The sequence below is a fragment of the Bubalus kerabau genome, chromosome 7 (genome assembly GCF_029407905.1).
Source record: "Bubalus kerabau isolate K-KA32 ecotype Philippines breed swamp buffalo chromosome 7, PCC_UOA_SB_1v2, whole genome shotgun sequence".
Classification (NCBI taxonomy): Eukaryota; Metazoa; Chordata; class Mammalia; order Artiodactyla; family Bovidae; genus Bubalus; species Bubalus kerabau.
This window is the reverse complement of record NC_073630.1, coordinates 103,713,838-103,732,330: the sequence shown is the minus strand read 5'-3', so window position 1 is coordinate 103,732,330 and position 18,493 is coordinate 103,713,838. Positions and strand designations below refer to the sequence as shown.

Sequence of the window (18,493 nt, the reverse complement as noted above, 5' to 3'; positions counted from 1 at the left end):
TTTCTGCTGTACAGCAACGTCTTCCAGCTATACGTATACATATATCCACTCTTTTTTTGGATTTCCTTCCATTTAGGTCACTGTGGAGCACTGAGTAGGGTGCCCTGTGCTATACAGTAGATTCTCTTTAGTTATCTATTTTGTACATAGTATCAGTAGTGTATATATGCCAGTCCCAATATCCCAATTCATCCTTTTCAATTATGCTTTTATTTTCTTGGCCAGGAGAAACTCCAGCCTACCACTATGGGACCCACTATTCATCAGCCATGATTGTGGCTTCATATCTTGTCAGAATGGAGCCCTTCACACAGATATTCCTAAGGCTACAGGTAAAAAACTCTTTAAGTTTAGAATTTTTGCATGTTGTTCGCGCCTTCTATTTAAGATCGTTTTTGCTATTTTCTGTAATGTTGTTTATCTCCTGCCATGAAGCCCTGTGAAGTTTTAGTCACAAAAGCAGTCAAAACATAATGATTGTGGAATTTCACTGGACAAAATTGATAAATAAGCTAGGATTTGTTTACACTAAACAAGCGCCAAGGTCCTTTAGTCAAGGAAGCAAGTAGCATTTGCTTTCCAGCCACATATATGGAATTCAGCCTTAACTGATTCATCAGACATTTTAAAAAGTCCGTGTAGCTCAATTGCTATCTTCCCTATTATAATTGCTTTTCTCCAAATTCTCTTTTCATTTATTCAGCAAATATTTAGTGAATACTTACGGATGCCAGACACTATTCTAGGTGCTTAGAAGACATCAGAGAATAAAGACAGTAATCCTGCCTGATGGAATTGATATATTTTGGTTGAGAGAGACAGACAAACATAGTAATAATGATGATCTAGTAAAATATTTTAGTATATGATACGTGCTGTGCGAAAAATAGAGGTCAGAGAAAGGGGATAGGAAGTACAAGAACGTGAGGTGGGGAAGGACATGATGCCATTTTTAGAAAGACTGGTCACTGTAGGTCACCTCGGAAAGGAGACATCTGACCAGAGCTGGAAAGAAGTAAGGGAGTTACTGGTGTGGGTATCTGGAGAAAGTGTGCTCCAGGCTGGGAGAACAGCCTGTAAGGGGCCCTAAGTCAGGCCCTGAGATATTTGAGGAACAGCAAGGAAGCCAGTTTCTGGAGCAGAGTGACTGCAGGGCAAAGCGACAGGAGATGAGGTCAGAGAGCTAGCAGGGGCCAGATGGCGGTAGGCCTTGGTGGCCATTGTACGGACTTGGGCATTTATTTTCACACAGTGAACTTCATTGTAAAGACAAACACACTATGTTCACTCAAACACAGCATCGGGAGTTTGATTGAAGGAAGGCAGTGGTGTATCTGTGAGGCTGTGTAAGCAAAAGAAATTCCTTTTATATTTGAGTTTGTTTTATCGATTTATAACTTTTTGATCACCTTCCTAGTTCTCCTCTTAATTCTCATGGGTATAAGAATAACAATGTCATGTTATTTTATGAAATTAGTCAAATACGTATATAACCTGAATATTTTCAACTGTAAATGGCTAAATAATAGCAGCTTTTTAAAGTTTTTTTTTAATTAATTTTTATTGAAGTATACTTGCTTTACAATGTTGTTAGTTTCTACTGTACAACAAAATAAGTCAGCCATATATCCCCTCCCTTTTGGGACTTCCTCGCCATTCAGGTCACCACAGTCCATTAAGTAGCGTTCCCTGTGCTATACAGTAGGTTCTCATTGGTATACATAGTATGTGTTAGTCCCTCAGTCGTTCCTGACTCTTTGCAACCCCATGGACTGTAGCCCGCTAGGCTCCTCTGTGCATGGAATTCTCCAGGCAAGAATACTGGAGTGGGTTGCCATTCCCTTCTCCAGGGGATCTTCCTGACCCAGGGATGCAACGTGGGTCTCCCGCATTGTGGGCCGATTCTTTACTATGTGAGCCACCAGGGAAGCCCTATACATAGTATAAATACTGTGTATATGTCAATTCCAGTCTCCCAAATCATCCTACTCCCCTCTTTTCCCCTCTTGGTGTCCATACATTTGTTCTCTATGTCTGTGTCTCTAGTTCTGCTTTGCAAGTATGAATCCTTTCTTTTTTTTTTTTTTTTTTAAGGAGAGTATTATCAAACAATGGGAGAACTATTTCCTTATAGTCTTGCCCTCTCTCTAAAAACTAATCTTTTTAAATTGTAGTACTTGGATATCACTTTGATACAAAGCAAGAGACCCTTTGTAAGGAGAACCCTGAAAAGAATTCTTCTTTTTTTTGTGATTATTTAAAATTTTGTGTATTTGATGTAGGAGAATGGGAAACTGAATTGTCACCAAATGTACTTCTTTGGGGTTTCCAGGCCCTTGAGCGTGGATGCTGAGGTGGGAGCAGTTCTCTCACAGAGGTGCCTTCTCGTTCTGCCCACAGGGAGGCCACTTTGACCTGGCTGACCGGATGTTTCACAGCGTGCGCGAGGCCTGGTACTCAGCATCGAAGCACAACATGGCGGATGTGAAGGAACTCATCCCGGAGTTTTTTTACTTACCAGAGTTCCTGTTCAATTCCAACAACTTTGACCTTGGTATGTAGCACCATGGCACCGTCTTAGGAACGGTGTCCAGGAAAAGACCAACAGAAATGTCACTTTTCTGAGAAGTCTGTAGCAGACACTGACAAAGAAAGCTTTTGTTACCAGACCAACCTTGGGTCCACCCACCTGAAACACAGCAAACCCAATCGGTCTGTTGACGCTGGGTTGTGGTGAAGGGATGGAACAGTGTTTATTGCAGGGCCAAGCAAGAAGAATGGGCAGTTCATGCTCAAAAGGCCTGAACCACCCCCAGTGACAGCTTTCAGAGGAGAGTTTTAAAGAGTCCATGTAAGGGAGAGGGTCACAGGCTTTGTGATCAGCTTGTGCTCAGTTCTGTGATTGGTTGATGATGCGGTAACAAAGTGGTATTTCAGGAATCTTGGTCATCAACTTCTGGTTCCGACTGGTCTGGGGTCTATGAACTTGTGGTCAGCATGCAGTTAACTTCCTCCACCTGGTGGGGGTTTTAATATCTGCAGAACAACTCAAGGATATGGCTCAGGTTTATAGCCCTTGAGAAACTAAAAGTCCTTGACTTTATTTTAGGCTAAACTGTTATTTTGTGCTGCTTGGCTGTTTTCCTTTGTTTCTGCAGTTTCTGTCTTCTCTGGTTACATTTGCTCTTTGGAACTCTGGGGAGGCCTGGGAGACTAAGGCTTTTCTACAAACAAAGGAGGGGGAACGCACAGGGTTGGGGTGGACGGGTTGTTCTTAGAAAGGCCCTGCAGGGTCCTCCTCAGTTACTATTTCCTCATGGTATAGTCAACTGGGTTATTGGGTATATGAGACTAAATATAACAAAGAAAAATAGATTTGTGCCCCCAAATAGCTGTTTCAATCCAGAGTCTTGGGAAAATGAAAAAATTAATAGAGATTACATCTAATGGTCAGAATATCATTATTTCATTGAAAATGAAAGTGAGGTGAAATTTTATTTGAAAATTAATATGATTGAAGCTAACAGCCAAGAGTGGCATATCCACATTTTTCACATAGAGTTTAAATCTTTCCTTATTGTCTCAGCTTACATGCTGATAAGTTTTAAAATTAGAATTGCTGAATAACTCTAAGTAAACCCCTTTTTTCATCCCGTTAGGGTACTAAAAAAACAGAACCAAATCAACATTTCTAAAAGGGAGAGAAATTTCCTTGGTACTTTGCTCTCTTTGTATTATCCAGCAGCTACAGGAAGTAGATTTGACTTTGGTTATAGTTTCTTGGAACACAGTTTGCTAATCTGTGTTTTGAATATTTATTTTTACAACATATCAAAATTTCATTGTTGTACTTAGAGTATTCATGCCAGATATTGTTCTGTTTTCATATTCTTTTCATGCCCTGTATCATACTGTGTTTAAGACTTCCACATATAAACCATTACTATACTATCTCATAAAATTTGTTAGGTAATTCAGAGAATCAGTTCAGTTCAGTTCAGTCATGTCCAACTCTTTGCGACTCCATGGACTGCAACATTCCAGGCCTCCCTATCCATCACCAGCTCCTGGAGTTTACCCAAACCCATGTCCATTGAGTTGGTGATGCCATCCAGCCATCTCATTCCTCTGTCGTCCCCTTCTCCTCCCACCCTTAATCTTTCCCAGCATCAGGGTCTTTTAAAATGAGTCAGCTCTTCGCATCAGGTGGCGAAAGTATTGAAGTTTCAGCTTCAACATCAGTCCTTCCAATGAACACTCAGGACTGATTTTCTTTAGGATGGACTGGTTGGATCTCCTTGTAGTCCAAGGGACTCTCAAGAGTCTTCTCCAACACCTTCACATCTAATATATTTGAATGATTTTATTTTATTGAGTATTATAATTTTTATTTATTTAATCACCCATTCAGCAGCTCAAACCTTGTGAAATTGTAGCTCCAGATGCAATAGGAAAGATAATAAGACTCTCTCAGTAGCCCCAGCAAAAGTCCTAAAACTGAGTCTTAGTATTGATACCTCTGATTGGACCTGGGACTCAACCTTGAGCAGCTAAAGACACCAAGTTCTAGCACTTAGAGTTGGGAGGAATGGCAGTTCCCCAAAGGAAGAGTAGATGGTGAATAGGGAAAAACAACAAATGTGAACCCAGCATTTGCATATGAATGCACATTAGGGTTTTATTAGGTTTACTTATAATTCACCTTTGGAGAATGCTACTCTCTTCCCTAGGAACACCACTTTCAAAGAGACAAATATGCAACAGTGCAAAAACATATTCCAGAAATAGTCCGTTATAATAATCTGTGTTGCAGGAATGTTCTAACCAGACTACTTACAGACGCAACCAAATCATCCACTTTTAAATAAGTAAATGAAAGAAAGGTCATGTATAATTGTCACGCTCACCTTCATAACATATCCCCTTCCTTCCTTGAAATCACACACTTTAACAACAATGCTATTTGCAAGTAAGAGCTAAAGCTCTTAAAACTTAGGGATAAATCCTCATAATCTTGGATTTAGATAAACATAAGCAAAAGCAACAAAAAAAGGGAAATTGAACTTTATCAGAATTTAAAACTTCTGCATACAAGGGCATTATGAAGAAAGTGAAAAGAAGACATACAGAATGCCAGAAAATATTTTCAAATGATATATATCTTTTAAGGATCTAGTATTCAGAATATAAAGAACTCCTACAACTCAACAGCAATAAGATAAGTGACCCAATTAAAGGGGTGAAGGACCTGAATAGACATTTCTCCAAAGAAGTTATACAAATGGCCAATAAGCATATGAAAAGATGCTCAGCGTCATTATTCATTAGGTAAATGCAAATCAAAAGCACAATAAGGTAATACTTTTCATTCACTAGGATGACTATAATGGAAAAAGCAAGACACACAAACAGAAAATGACAAGAGCTGAGGAAGATGTGGAGAAAGTAGAACATTCATGTGTTGCTGGCGTGAATGTTAAAATGGTTCAGCACTGTGGGAAGCAGTTTTGTAGTTCCTCAAAAAGTGAAACATTGAATTGCCATATGACCAAGCAGTTCCACGCAAGAACTGTCCAGAGGAACTGAAAAAAGACTTAAAGACCTGTGCATGCACATTCATCACAGCTTTATTGACAGTAGCCAGATGGTAGAAACAGCCCACATATACATGAATGGATAAACAAATTGTGCATATACATATACATATAATGGATACATGTACATATAATGGAGTATCACTCAGGCATTATAAGATACGGGGTAATGATAAATACAGCAACATAGACGAACCTCAAAAAATTACACCAAGTAAAAGAAGCTAGAGGCAGAAAGTCACATAATGATTCCACTTATATGGAATGTCCAGAACAGGTACAGACAGATAGACAGGACACAGATTGGTGATTTCCAGGGCCTGGGGCAGGGGATAGGGGGTGGGTGGGAGGAATGGGGAGCAACTGTTGACATTTAAGATTTCTTTCTGGGGTGGTCAAAATGTACGAGATATAGTTGTACAATAGTGTGAACATATGAAATGCCACTGAATTGTTCACTCTAAAATCGTTAACTTTATGTTATGTGAACTGTACCTCAATATAAAGAAAGTCAAACAAAACCGTTTGTCTCTCCATCCAGAAAAGATAGCTAATGATACAAAAGAAGGAACACTTGGGGTTTTTTCCCTGGCTCTGGAGCACCTAGGTTCATTTCCTGGTCTTATCCTTGTACCCTTGGATAAACATGGAGGGAAACTACAGAGTAGCAGAATTAGACCAAGAATTTTCAACAGACTGCCCCCTTTAAATGACATTTTAAAATTGCAGATAGCACTGATAAAATAACATTATATCACACAGTATTTAGGGATTATGAGCAAAATTGGGAAAAGTAGATTCTATCTCAGGTAGTTAGGGGATTATTCTTCCTATCAAAAAAGTTATTTCTTACTTCTTATTAGGCTTAGAGGACATTTCAGAGAGGGTGGGGAAAGGGTGTGAAAGAGGGGAGAGGGGCTGTAATAACTTGATTGTTTTATTTTTTTTTAAGTTACATGAAAATTTTTCCAACTAAATCAAAACATTCCTTTAAACAATAAAATGGATTTTTAGTCTCTTACTTGTATCACATTGTAAAGAAGCCATCAAGCCTCAATGATGAAAGGAAAGGTTTTTACTGGCCCTTACTTGGAACCTGCCTTCTGTGTCCTGAAACTTGAACAGTTCTCTATGAAAATTTATAAATCAGCTGTTTAACCAACTGCATGAAGCTAGGGAGTCCACGTCATCACTTACAGGGTCATTGTTTACCGTGATTATCTGATCTGTGCCTAGGAAAGCTCTGTAATCTCCAGTTACCTTTTTGAAAGAAGAAACAGAACCCACTTCCTCAGATGCCAGTCCAGTTTTGTTTTCAGTAGATCTCATAGTAAATGCATCCTTTACTGTTTTAGGGATTATCTGGCTGTGACTTAAAATAACAGTTCATGTGGAATAAATATGACATGGTTATTAATTATCATAACTTGATTTTTTTTTTCTTCCAGGTGGTCCTATAGTCTTTCCAAGTGTTTTTTCTGTTAAATGATACAACAGTCACCAAAGAGTTACATTGTTTCAGATTTTACTTTTATTTTTTTAGTGAGAATCCTTACAGCAAAATACATGTGGGTTCTACAGCGTTCTCTCAAGAATTTAAGAATCAGAAGTATGAGAAACCACATGTATTGCAAATATTTCTGGATGACTCATACTTTTATGTCCTCTTAGGCCAAAATAGAATTCAGACTAAAATTGGCTTGAGGAGTTAGGTATTCTTTCAGCAACCTTGTCCATGTGAATGCAGAATTTTGTCAAAACATCCAGAAAAGAGTTTGAGTGCTTGGCCACTGCTGTTGACTCACCAAGCTTTAAGCATTCTGGAAAAGCCTACATGAATGCTTCAGAGAAATTGTTAATGGTCTTGCAGATGAGCAGTCTTAAGGGGCTTGTGTTGGTTTGGGCAGTTTCTTCCAAACTCAAAACAGTAACCCCATAAAATGCTTCATGAAGGAGTCCTGTGGTCAATTAAATGTCAGAAATGTTGTATCTAATACCCTTCCTAGAGAAGAGCAGTACCTGGGAGGAGCCTTGCAGAAAAGAAACATGTTTAACCTTGCATAGTTCAGCATTTCCTGAAGCCCTTTGACTGTGGGAGCCCCACAGTTTTGTGAATGCTCAGTAAATCTCTCTAAGGAGGAAGTTTGGGGAAATACCAGAGTAGATGATCTCTGCCGGTCCTTTCTGGTGATAAAACTGTATAGTTCTGGTAATGAATCTAACCCACTATTTGTCTGTTACTTTCATAGGATGTTACTATTTATCTCACTCTTTTACTTTCTTGTTAATGTATCTAATTTCACAGGCTGTAAACAAAACGGCACCAAACTTGGAGATGTTATCCTTCCACCCTGGGCAAAAGGGGACCCACGAGAATTCATCCGGGTGCACCGCGAGGTAATGGGAGTGCACTTTGCACTGGAACTGAGGTTTCACTGGGTCACTGACCACAGAACAAAGGGAGGACCCTGAGCGATGTGTTCCCCACATGTTTAAGTTACTAATGTTATTTGGATGATTTTTAGTTATTTTAGTTCCAGTTGGCCAGTGGTCACTTCTTTTACTTTCCAAGTTAGTAATACAAGTCAGCCAGTGACTGAACCTGTGTTTTGAAATTACAGGCTCTGGAATGTGACTACGTGAGTGCCCATCTGCATGAGTGGATCGACTTAATCTTCGGCTATAAGCAGCAAGGTCCTGCCGCAGTAGAAGCTGTAAACGTCTTCCATCACCTTTTCTATGAGGGTCAAGTGGATATCTACAACATAAATGACCCCCTCAAGGAAACAGCCACCATAGGGTTCATTAATAACTTTGGGCAGATCCCTAAACAGGTACGGCTGTTTTTTCCTTATCGTTGATATTTTCTATTACATTTTTTAAGCTCTGTCTTATGTCTGTGGGCTTCCCCAGTGACTCGGTGGTAAAGAATCTGCCTGCCAATGCAGGAGACGCAGGTTCCATCCCCGGGTCGGGAAGATCCCCTGGAGAAGAAAATGGCAGCCCCTCCAGTATTCTTGCCTGGAGAATCCCACGGACCTAGTCCATGGAAGAGTCACACATAACTTAGCGACTGAATAATGTATCTATGGATGGTAGATGACCATATAGTAATTAACTTTGGACCAAGTTTTTAATTAAGAACCGTGAATATTGCCCAGTAGTTGCAGTGGGTCCCTAGAGTATTACATTTCCTCCCTTTTACAGTCCAGATAAATAGAAATTGTGTTAGTCAAAGAGGATTTTCCTTGACAGACTAGTGGCAGGGCATGCTTTCTTGTCCCCACACGAGATTCGGCAGGAAACTGGCTTCTCAGCTGCTCCTCTACAACCCAGAGGAAGGGAGAGCTTCACCACATCTGATCAGGATAGAGGAGCTAGTGGGCAAGTCATGTTTCCTGTGGAAAAGCCTCTCGGAAGGTTGTGTACCAGAGGCTAGCACTTTGCCTTGCACTCAAAGAATTCCTCCAGGAAGCCCTAGCCAACCAGGTATTCAGTGTTTCTGCAAACCAGAAGAGCCTCCTTTTGAGTCACTAAGGGAATTCATCTCATCCTTTATCCCCATTGTTCCGGGCCCACGAGGAGGGCAAGGTGTGCCAGAAGAAACCACAACACGGTGGAGAAGCCTCGCGTTGCTGGCTGTTGAGACCACCGCCTTTCCCCCAAGTGCCCTGGCCTCTGCATTTTGACCCTGGCTGTCCTTCTCTGTTCAAGATCTCTCCTGGACTCCCTTTTGTAGGTTAACTGACTCTGAGGTTTCCACAGTTGACAGCTGGGAACACAGAACAATGACAAGTCTTTGTTTATGGGAAAGCCACGATGGACAGTGGACAGCCTGCGACTCCAGCACTCACAGTGCAGTCTGACCCCCAGTGCAGGAACCAGGTTTACTTCTAAAGGGAAACATTTGTTGATGAGCTGGAATCACACTAGAAGAGCCTTAGTTAAGCCTTTCCCTTCTTTGAGGGTTACATGTGCAGGAACCATTTTTCATAACCTTCTGGGAAACAGATATTCTGAACACACATGCACTGTTGCAGGATTTTTGCCCCACTTTTGAGTTTAAGAGGCAGATAGTCTGGGAGATAGGGTTTGGATACTAACATATTTCTAGGACATTCCAGGAACTAATGGAGAGTACTTCCAAGTGTAACCGTCCCTCAAAATAGCTAAGCTTTGTCATCCTCATGTTAATTTATCCTTATATATGCTTGCCTGGCCTGCTTTATTCTCAGGTACCTCATAAAGGTCTTCAGTAAGGGTTCATTCATGAACATATTTGAAAGTATGTGGTATTTTAATACAGCTTCGGAGTCTAGTCTCTGAAGAATAAAAAGGAGATGCTCCGCGTGGGGCCCAGGCTGCTGGCTGCTATGGGGCCTCTCTAAGCAGCCATGCAGCACCTTCCCCACCCTTGATTAAACCTGGAATCACTGGAAAAAAAAGAAAGAAATGAACTCTGATCCTATGCCATGTATGTAGATAAAATGGGAATTATATCTTTAAAGCTTTGGGAGCCTCAGATGTGTATCTTTATAAACATATTTTTTCCTGTTTTTTTCTCCTGGAAACTCAAAATGTCAAATAAATAGACTGTGATGGTGTTGTGGTCATCCTAAATCTCATTTCATCTTAAGATTTTCCAAATATCTTCCTCAAATATCAGTTTTCAAACAGGAATGACTCTGCCTATTTAGAAAATGTACAGTATTTGAAAAGCAGTCATTTTAAATGTACATTAATACTTTTCAATCCCTTAGAAATACTAAACAGAAATGACAAAGATCTTTTTTTCTTTTACATCATCACAAAGTAAAAAGAAGGCAACCGTATTCATACTGAGCAAATTAGTAGCACCTAAATGAGATAGGAATGATGTCACATCCATAAAGCCCATGTTGGCACCAGATGTAACCCAGTTAGAATGGCTGCCTGCTCTCCATTGCCCAGACGGTATCGGTCTGTAAAGGATGGGTTCATTTTTAAACATCACTGAAAAATAATTTTCAACTGACTGTTATTTGAAGAGATTAATTTACTTTTGAAAAATTATCATGAAATCAGTGTAGCATAGAGCTTGATGGTAACCCAAACTTTAGTATCAGAGTCTTGTCCCCACTTACTGAGGTATGAGATCTCAGATGGCAACCTTCTGAGCCTCTTTAAATCTCTTTCGTCAAGTATAAAATGTGATAATGTGATACCTAATGGCTGTTGTGAAGCTTAAGTGAAATAGCAACAAAATATCTGGCAAATAAAAGGGCTGATTAATAAATGTTAGCTTTCATTATAAAACATGTTGTCTTCTGTCTTACCAGTTATTTAAAAAACCTCATCCACCCAAGCGAGTGAGGAGTCGACTCAACGGAGACAATGCGGGGGCCTCCGTCCCGCCAGGGTCTGCCAGTGACAAGATCTTTTTTCATCATCTGGACAACCTGAGGCCTTCACTAACACCTGTAAAAGGTAAAATGACAGGGAATGAGCTTCTGATGGATGATTCTGTGAGACTGTTTAATAATCCTAGTTACGCAATAACAAATTTGCTTCTCAGCAACAGTGTCATTTGTAATACAGTGCTAAAACCACCAAATACTTGTTAGAGTCTCCTTTTCCTTTTCTCGTCTCTTCTTTCTGCCTGTTGGATTTTGCATCCGAAAGAAACAGGTTCTCCTCTCTGCTAGGGTACTGAAAACTAGTATACCAAATCTTATAATTCAACTTGCAGAAAAACTTCTGCCATCTTCATTTACACATGTTCTGCCAATTTAGAAATAGCAGTAAGAAGACTTGTATTTTTAACATGCCAACTAAAAGCTTCTTTCATCTACTGTTATTGTAAGTTATTTTAAATTACTTTTCCAAGTAGATTTTTTTTCCCCTTTGAATGAAAAAAAAAAAAAAAAATGTTTTGCAGAGTCTTGAGGTTGTCACTTAAATCCAAAAACTGGAGCATCAAAGTCTGGATGGGCGCCCAGCTCTCTGCCGCCTGTCTCATTCCACAGACTCTGCCCTGTGCCAGCTCCAGCCACTGCCCAGAGATGGCTCTGGAGCACTGGCTGGGGTCTTGGCCTTCCTTCAGGAAGTCTAGGGCTGGGTGGGGCTGAAGGCCTAGGTCATTTGGAGGTCTGTGTGGCATTCTGGGGAGCATCCCAGAGCACTCTGGCAGTCCTCGGGATCAAAAGGTGGGCCTGGTGGCTGGGAGCCAAACCCAAGCAAGTGTCCATAGCCAGGCAGGCTGGAGACACCAGTCAAGGTCGACATCTGCCCAGTGGGTCTGCAGAAGACTCCATCGAAAGCCACACCCTACTTCCTTCTCAGGTCATTTTGTATTTATGTGGGTGTCAAGATGCTTGATTTGTATGAATATTTGAGATCCCTTTACCTACCCTCCCCTGTAGGCTTCCCAGGTGGCCTTAGTGGTGAAGAATCTGCCCACCAAGGCAGGAGATGCAAGAGATGCCAGTTTGGTCCCTGGGTTGGGAAGATAACCCTGGAGGAGGAAATGGCTTCCCACTCCAGTATTCTTGCCTGGAGAATCCCACGAACAGAGGAGCCTGGTGGGCTATAGTCCATGGGGTCACAAGAGTCGGACACAACTAACACTCTCTACCCTCCTCTCTGGGATAAGGAGGTTAGTTTTCCCTATACTGGTTCTAATATGTTGATTTATTTTTTGTAGAACTCAAAGAGCCTGTGGGACAAATCGTGTGTACAGACAAAGGCATTCTTGCGGTAGAACAGAATAAGGTTCTTATCCCACCAACCTGGAACAAGACTTTCGCTTGGGGCTACGCGGACCTCAGCTGCAGGCTGGGGACCTATGAGTCAGACAAGGTTTGCACTGTTGCTTGCTCACTTATGTCATCCTGCTCTTCTGTGGCCTGGAGATCCTGCCTCATGGGGGTGGGGATAGCTCAGTCCAAGGGCTTTTCAGCTGCTCTTTCCCAGGCCAGAGGAAGGGAGAGCTTCACTGCATCCCGTCAGGATAGAGGAGCTAGTGGGCAAGTCACGTTTCCTGCAGAAAAGACTCTCCTGGAAGGTTGTGTACCAGGAGCTAGCAGTTTGCCTTCTACTCCAAGAACTCCTCCAGGGGGCCCTAGCCAACCAGGTGTTCAGTATTTCTGCCAACCAGAAGAGCCTCCTTTTGCGTCACTGTCCCACTTACCATATCGGTACTCTTCAATGGCTGGCAGAAAACCTGCCGCCCTTCCCCTAAGAAGCAGTTGTGGCTACCATTTTGAGTCCCATTAGCATCTCTTGGAGAGGCAATACATAAGTGATCCTTTGGAGTCATATTTGCCCCTTGACAGTCCTCTCCTGAATGCATGAGGGACACAGTCTGTGTCTGTAACACAGTTCTGTTCAGTCACATTGTCATGAACAGCAGCACTCATGGTTTCCTTTTACCTTCTACCTGCTACAGTGGATGCATCCTTTCACCAGATCACTCCCTGCATCTCACATAGTATCACACAACCTAAACGTCATTTTCAGTCACACAATCTGAACATCTTTTTCCCTGACTGGAGAAACTGGAGACCCCCAATATGAACAAAGTGCTGCTTCTTATGATTTTCGACACCAACTATAGTTAGGAGGCTGTAGGGTGTAGTTCAGAGTAGAGCTTTAGGGAACCAGCCCAGCAGGTATCTGCAGGACACAGGTATTTGCCCAGGAGGGACCCAAATAGAGGTTACTTTCATTTGGTATGCTCGTCGTGTCTCAGAAGCTTGTAGTGCTTGATGACATGTGTGTCTCACATCTCTTCTATTTTACAGGCAGTGACTGTTTATGAATGTTTGTCGGAGTGGGGCCAGATTCTCTGTGCGATCTGCCCCAACCCCAAGCTGGTCATCACGGGTGGAACAAGCACAGTCGTGTGTGTTTGGGAGATGAGTACCTCGAAAGAAAAGGCTAAGACTCTCACTCTCAAACAGGTAACAGAATGTGAAATGGTGGACCTATTCCACCGCACTCGCTCATGCTCTAGAGAAACTGAAAAACTTCCTTAATTCCAAGGCAATTTAGACATTAATGGACAAGACCAAAAAATGTATGTTCTTTTGCTAGAAATGGATCTTAAAAAATATAAATGAAAAATCAGAGGATACTATTTCTGAAGATGATCCAAGCTATCCTTTTTTAAAATCTGAAGCAAGGTATCTTTAGGTGATATAGGGTTTTTTTTTAATATATTTAAGTAATGTCAATGTTTCTCAGAGTTATATATAGGTTAAATTCTTGCAAACCAGTTATATTTGCAATTGATTCATAATAACTTCTTTTCTGGATGCTTTTCACTCATCTATACCATTAAGTCGTTGATTTTTGTTTTTTCTGTTTCTTCATTTATAATATTCTTGAAAACATGGCAAATTCATGAAATGTATTCAGAAAAACCATTGGTGATTTTATTAACAAGTATTTTTGATCACTTGTTATGAGCTGACTCTATCATAAGTGTTTAATCAAAGCAAGAATTCTTTTATCATGAAGCCATCACCTTTTTAATATTTGATTTATAAGTGAATTTACTGTAAGTTTCTTTTTAATGGAGTTTACATCTAGGTGTTTTCTGTGATAACAAATTTTAAAAGTAGTGTAACAATAATATGTGCCATTTATTGAACACCTGCCATGTTCAGGGCACTGTGCTGGGAGTTTAAAAAATGTAAAACTGCAGTCCTGACATTTCTACAAGATCATCAGCAGCCTGAGCTAATTAACACCTGGAAAAACCATGGCTTAGGGAACTTAAGACACAGGCCCACGTCACACCTTGTGGTAAAGCCAGGATATAAATTCAGTTCTGTGTGATTCCAAAGCTATTTTAAAACTAGCCTCAGACAAACAGTGCTGTTTTCAGTACCTATAGAAAGAATTGAGCTCCTCTTGCTTACTGCAGTGACCATCTCTATTGTCCAGAAACTTCAGTGGTTGCTGGGTCTAAAGGTGAGTCCTTGTCAGACACAGTCTCCACATGAGCAGGTGCAAGGCTCTCAATGCAGTTGGCTGGTCCAAACGCTCCTGCTTACGATATTTTCAATTTAGAAAATGGGCTTCAAAGCTAGCTAGCGTGCCTCTTAGCCCCTCAGTGCCAAGTACTTCTCACTTCGAACAGCCTTCTGGGTTTGCCAAGTACATAGTAAGGGTGTGTGCGTCACCAAAATTTGATAAATACTAAATACTTAGAAATTCCTAACAGTCATCTGAATCTTTTCCTTCAATATGTTTGTTTTCCTGCACTACCATTTCCCTGGATCCTGTTTCTCTTCATATCCCAGCAAAAGAGAAACGTGTTTATTCTGGTTTGAGAACAGGTCCCTCTCAGGTGCAGGAGACACCCAGGTGTGTCCAGCTCCTAACAGGTGCTCACCAGACACGTCAGAGCTGCATTTTCCCTGTATCTTCCTGGGACCATGTGTTACAACCACACACTTACATTTTTAAAAAACACATCCTATTGTAGTTCTGTAGAATGGACTTAGAGAATCAACAGCAGAAAAGAATAGATTCAGAGTTTAAATTCTGAATTTGGGGACTATGATCGATACATCTCCGTGTGGAGACGGGAAGTGTGAGAAAACCCCGGCTGGGTTGCAATTGCGACTCTCCCTTCCTTCTGAGATCCTGGGCTGAGGCCAGGAGAGAAGTAGGATATTAATGGAGAGTGGTGTCTCCCAAGTCCTCCACACTTCTCTCTTACCCCTGGTGGGGGAAGCAGGGACAGTGGCGAGAGAAGAATGAGGGCCTTCCAGACGCTGCTGCGCAAGGCGCTCCCCGCTAGCCTCTCGGTTCGCAGCGCACCCAGCTCTTTGGAGTCCAGTAAGGAACATGGCCACCGTGATCAGCCTGGTCTCATCTGTTCCCCTTTTAGGCCTTACTTGGCCACACGGATACGGTCACCTGTGCCACCGCGTCGTTAGCCTATCACATCATCGTCAGCGGGTCCCGAGACCGAACCTGCATCATCTGGGACCTGAACAAGCTATCATTCCTAACCCAGCTCCGAGGCCACCGGGCTCCCGTGTCTGCTCTGTGTATCAATGAATTAACCGTAAGTCGTAAATTGCTCACTTGGTTTGTGTGTAGGAACACGTAGCTCTGGCCAGCATAAATACAAAGTAACTCTACTCTGTAAGTTGATGGACATGCATCTTATAAAAGCCACTTGGTTTAGATGTTGTTTGCAAAAGCAAATGGATATTAAAGTTTGTAACCCAGAAAACAGTTCTGTCTTACAATCCAATCACTGCAGCAATACTTCAAAGAGCAAGATTTGGTTCAAAATAAAACAGTCTAGAATGCGCTTCTTTAAAAGCAAGGAATTTGTGGGATTTGTTAAAATTGTTGAAGTTTGATGAAATATGTTCAAAGTATTTATAAAGTGAGGAGAGTAATATTTGGGTACCCAAACAAGAGAAAAATTGTTGTAAAACGGTTTTCACAACAGATTCCAAGGGTATGAAAAAAAAATGGCCCTCAAAAATACAGTGAAACAGAACAAAATAAATGTGCTGACATAGGAGCCTCCATGCAGACTGGGCAAGGAGGGGGGAAAAGTCATTGGTTTGGGTGTTGGGAAGCAGGGAACATTCGGGGTAGGTTTACAGAGAATGAGGTCTCTGTGTCCAGGGCACAAATTCTCACATGTGCAGGTCGGTTTCACATGTGCACGTTAATGAGAACCCCCAGGCTCATCACTTCCTAGCTGTAAATGTTCACTCCCACCCTCGCTGTGAGCCCCGGGGATCGCGCTAGTGACACAGTGGTCCTAGCCTCGTCACACCATCAGCCACGGGCAGCTTTCCTTTCAAAGGAGGCATATCTTTAATTTATACCGGAAGATTCTGAATATTGAGTACTGTGCTTTCAGTCAAATACCTTGCAGTCACTCAGAGAAAAAAAAGAAAAGGAAATGTACTCATTGCTACTTAATGGCACTTGCAGTTGCGCCATGGACTTGCTAAGTCTTGTCTGACTCTCTTGTGACCCCATGCACTGTAGGCCGCCAGGCTCCTCTGTCCATGGGGATTCTCCAGGCAAGAATACTGGAGTGGGTTGCCATGCCCTCCTCCAGGGGATCTTCCCGACCCAGGGCCAGGGATCGAACCTGCATCTCCTGCATTGGCAGGTGGATTCTTTACCACTGAGCCACCAGGGAAGGCCAGTTAATGTCACTTAGATTGTCTCATAATAATACGAGTAATCACAGTCAGGAATGAGTGGGGAGCGTGTGGGGATAAGAGAGTCAAATTTGTTTTCATATATATTTGAAAGGCCTAAAATGCTTTTTTAAAACAGTACCTTCGGTTGCTCCTGCAAAGGCATCTAAGAGGAGGTTTATGGACATGTCAGTGCAGCAGAACCACTCTCATCTTCACTGTGTTGCTCTGAGTCAAATGCATAATTGCACGATTTCAAGCACTTTGTTTTATGATTGTTCTTCAGTGCTGAGGATTTTATTTCTAGTTGTCAATGGGGCCAGCATACACTCACTAGATTGCAGTAGTTGCTGCGGACACTACGGACAAGTTAGATTTTTCCCTTTGAAGATTCATTTGTCATTTCCATCACTCATGAGAAGATTTCTATTTCTGTTACAGTTTTATAGCCATCATCAAGTCTGCCTTACTGCAGTCTACACTTTGGGCGTAAGCTGCCTTGCAGCTGCCCTTTAATTCTCCTTACTCTCAACCTGCCTAACCACAGGGTTTGCTCAGACGCACTCTAATCGAGGCGCCCTGGAGTAATTGCAGAATGTCTTGCATAGTACATCATGGGGTGGCAGCCTCCCATCTCCTACAGAGACTGAACCCATTAATTAAAACTCAGTTGCTGACACTTGTCATCAGAGGTGGTTCAGGGGCTGATCCAGAGGTAGACACAGCAGTGCTTTGCTCACTATGGTTTTTGTTTGGTTCTTGCCACCTTGGTAAACTGGGGGAGAAGGGGAAGGAACAGTAGCAAGACCAGCATAGACAGTGGTTTGGAAAAGCACTGGGTCACGCCTGCCTTCCCTTACCTTCTCTCTTGCATGGGTCCTGCTGTTTCGTTTCTGGCTTTCCTCTGTTCTTGATGTTGCTGTTGTTCAGTTGCTCAATCATGCCCAACTCTTTGCAACTCCATGGACTGCAGCACGCCAGGCCTCCCTGTCCTTCACTATCTCCCAGAGCCTGCTCAAACTCATGTCCGTTGAGTCGGGGATGCCATCCAACCATCTCGTCCTCTGTCATCCCCTTCTCCTCCCACACACAATCATTTCCCAGCATCAGGGTCTTTTCTATTGAGTCAGCTGTTCACATAAGGTGGCTGAAGTATTGGAGCTTCAGCATCAGTCCTTCCAATGAATATTCAGGACTGATTTCTTTTAGGATGGACTGGTTGGATCTCCTTGCAGTCCAAGGACTTTCAAGAGTCTTCTCTAACACCACAGTTCAGAAGCATCAATTCTTTGGCACTCGGCTTTCTTTATAGTCCAACTCTCTTATCCATACATGACTACTGGAAGAACCATAGCTTTGACTAGATAGACCTTTGTCAGCAAAGTTAATGTCTCTGCTTTTTAATATGCTGTCTAGGTTGGCCATTGCTTTTTTTCCAAGGAGCAAGCATCTTTTCATTTCATGGCTGCATTCACCATCTGCAGTGATTTTGGAGCCCAAAAAAGTAAAGTCTGTCACTGTTTCCATTGTTTCCCCATCTGTTGGCCATGAAGTGATGGGACTGGATGCCATGATCCTAGTTTTTTGAATGTTGAGTTTTAAGCCAACTTTTTCACTCTCCTCTTTCACTTTGATCAAGAGGCTCTTTAGTTCTTCACTTTCTACCATAAGGGTGATGTCATTTGCATTTCTGAGGTTGTTGATATTTCTCTGGCAATCTTGATTTCAGCT

At 41.9% G+C, this 18,493-nt stretch overlaps 1 protein-coding gene across 8 annotated transcripts in view; it reads left to right on the top strand.

The window, feature by feature from the left end:
- WDFY3 (WD repeat and FYVE domain containing 3) overlaps positions 1 to 18,493 on the top strand; it is a 285,583-nt gene that overhangs the window by 248,389 nt on the left and 18,701 nt on the right. For all 8 annotated transcript variants that reach the window (XM_055588993.1, XM_055588991.1, XM_055588987.1 and 5 more), the window contains 8 exons: positions 226 to 332; positions 2,401 to 2,554; positions 7,900 to 7,991; positions 8,216 to 8,428; positions 10,913 to 11,060; positions 12,277 to 12,431; positions 13,376 to 13,534; positions 15,475 to 15,654. In XM_055588993.1, the coding sequence (XP_055444968.1) occupies positions 226 to 332; positions 2,401 to 2,554; positions 7,900 to 7,991; positions 8,216 to 8,428; positions 10,913 to 11,060; positions 12,277 to 12,431; positions 13,376 to 13,534; positions 15,475 to 15,654 (1,208 nt within the window). The remainder of the gene's footprint in view (positions 1 to 225; positions 333 to 2,400; positions 2,555 to 7,899; positions 7,992 to 8,215; positions 8,429 to 10,912; positions 11,061 to 12,276; positions 12,432 to 13,375; positions 13,535 to 15,474; positions 15,655 to 18,493) is intronic.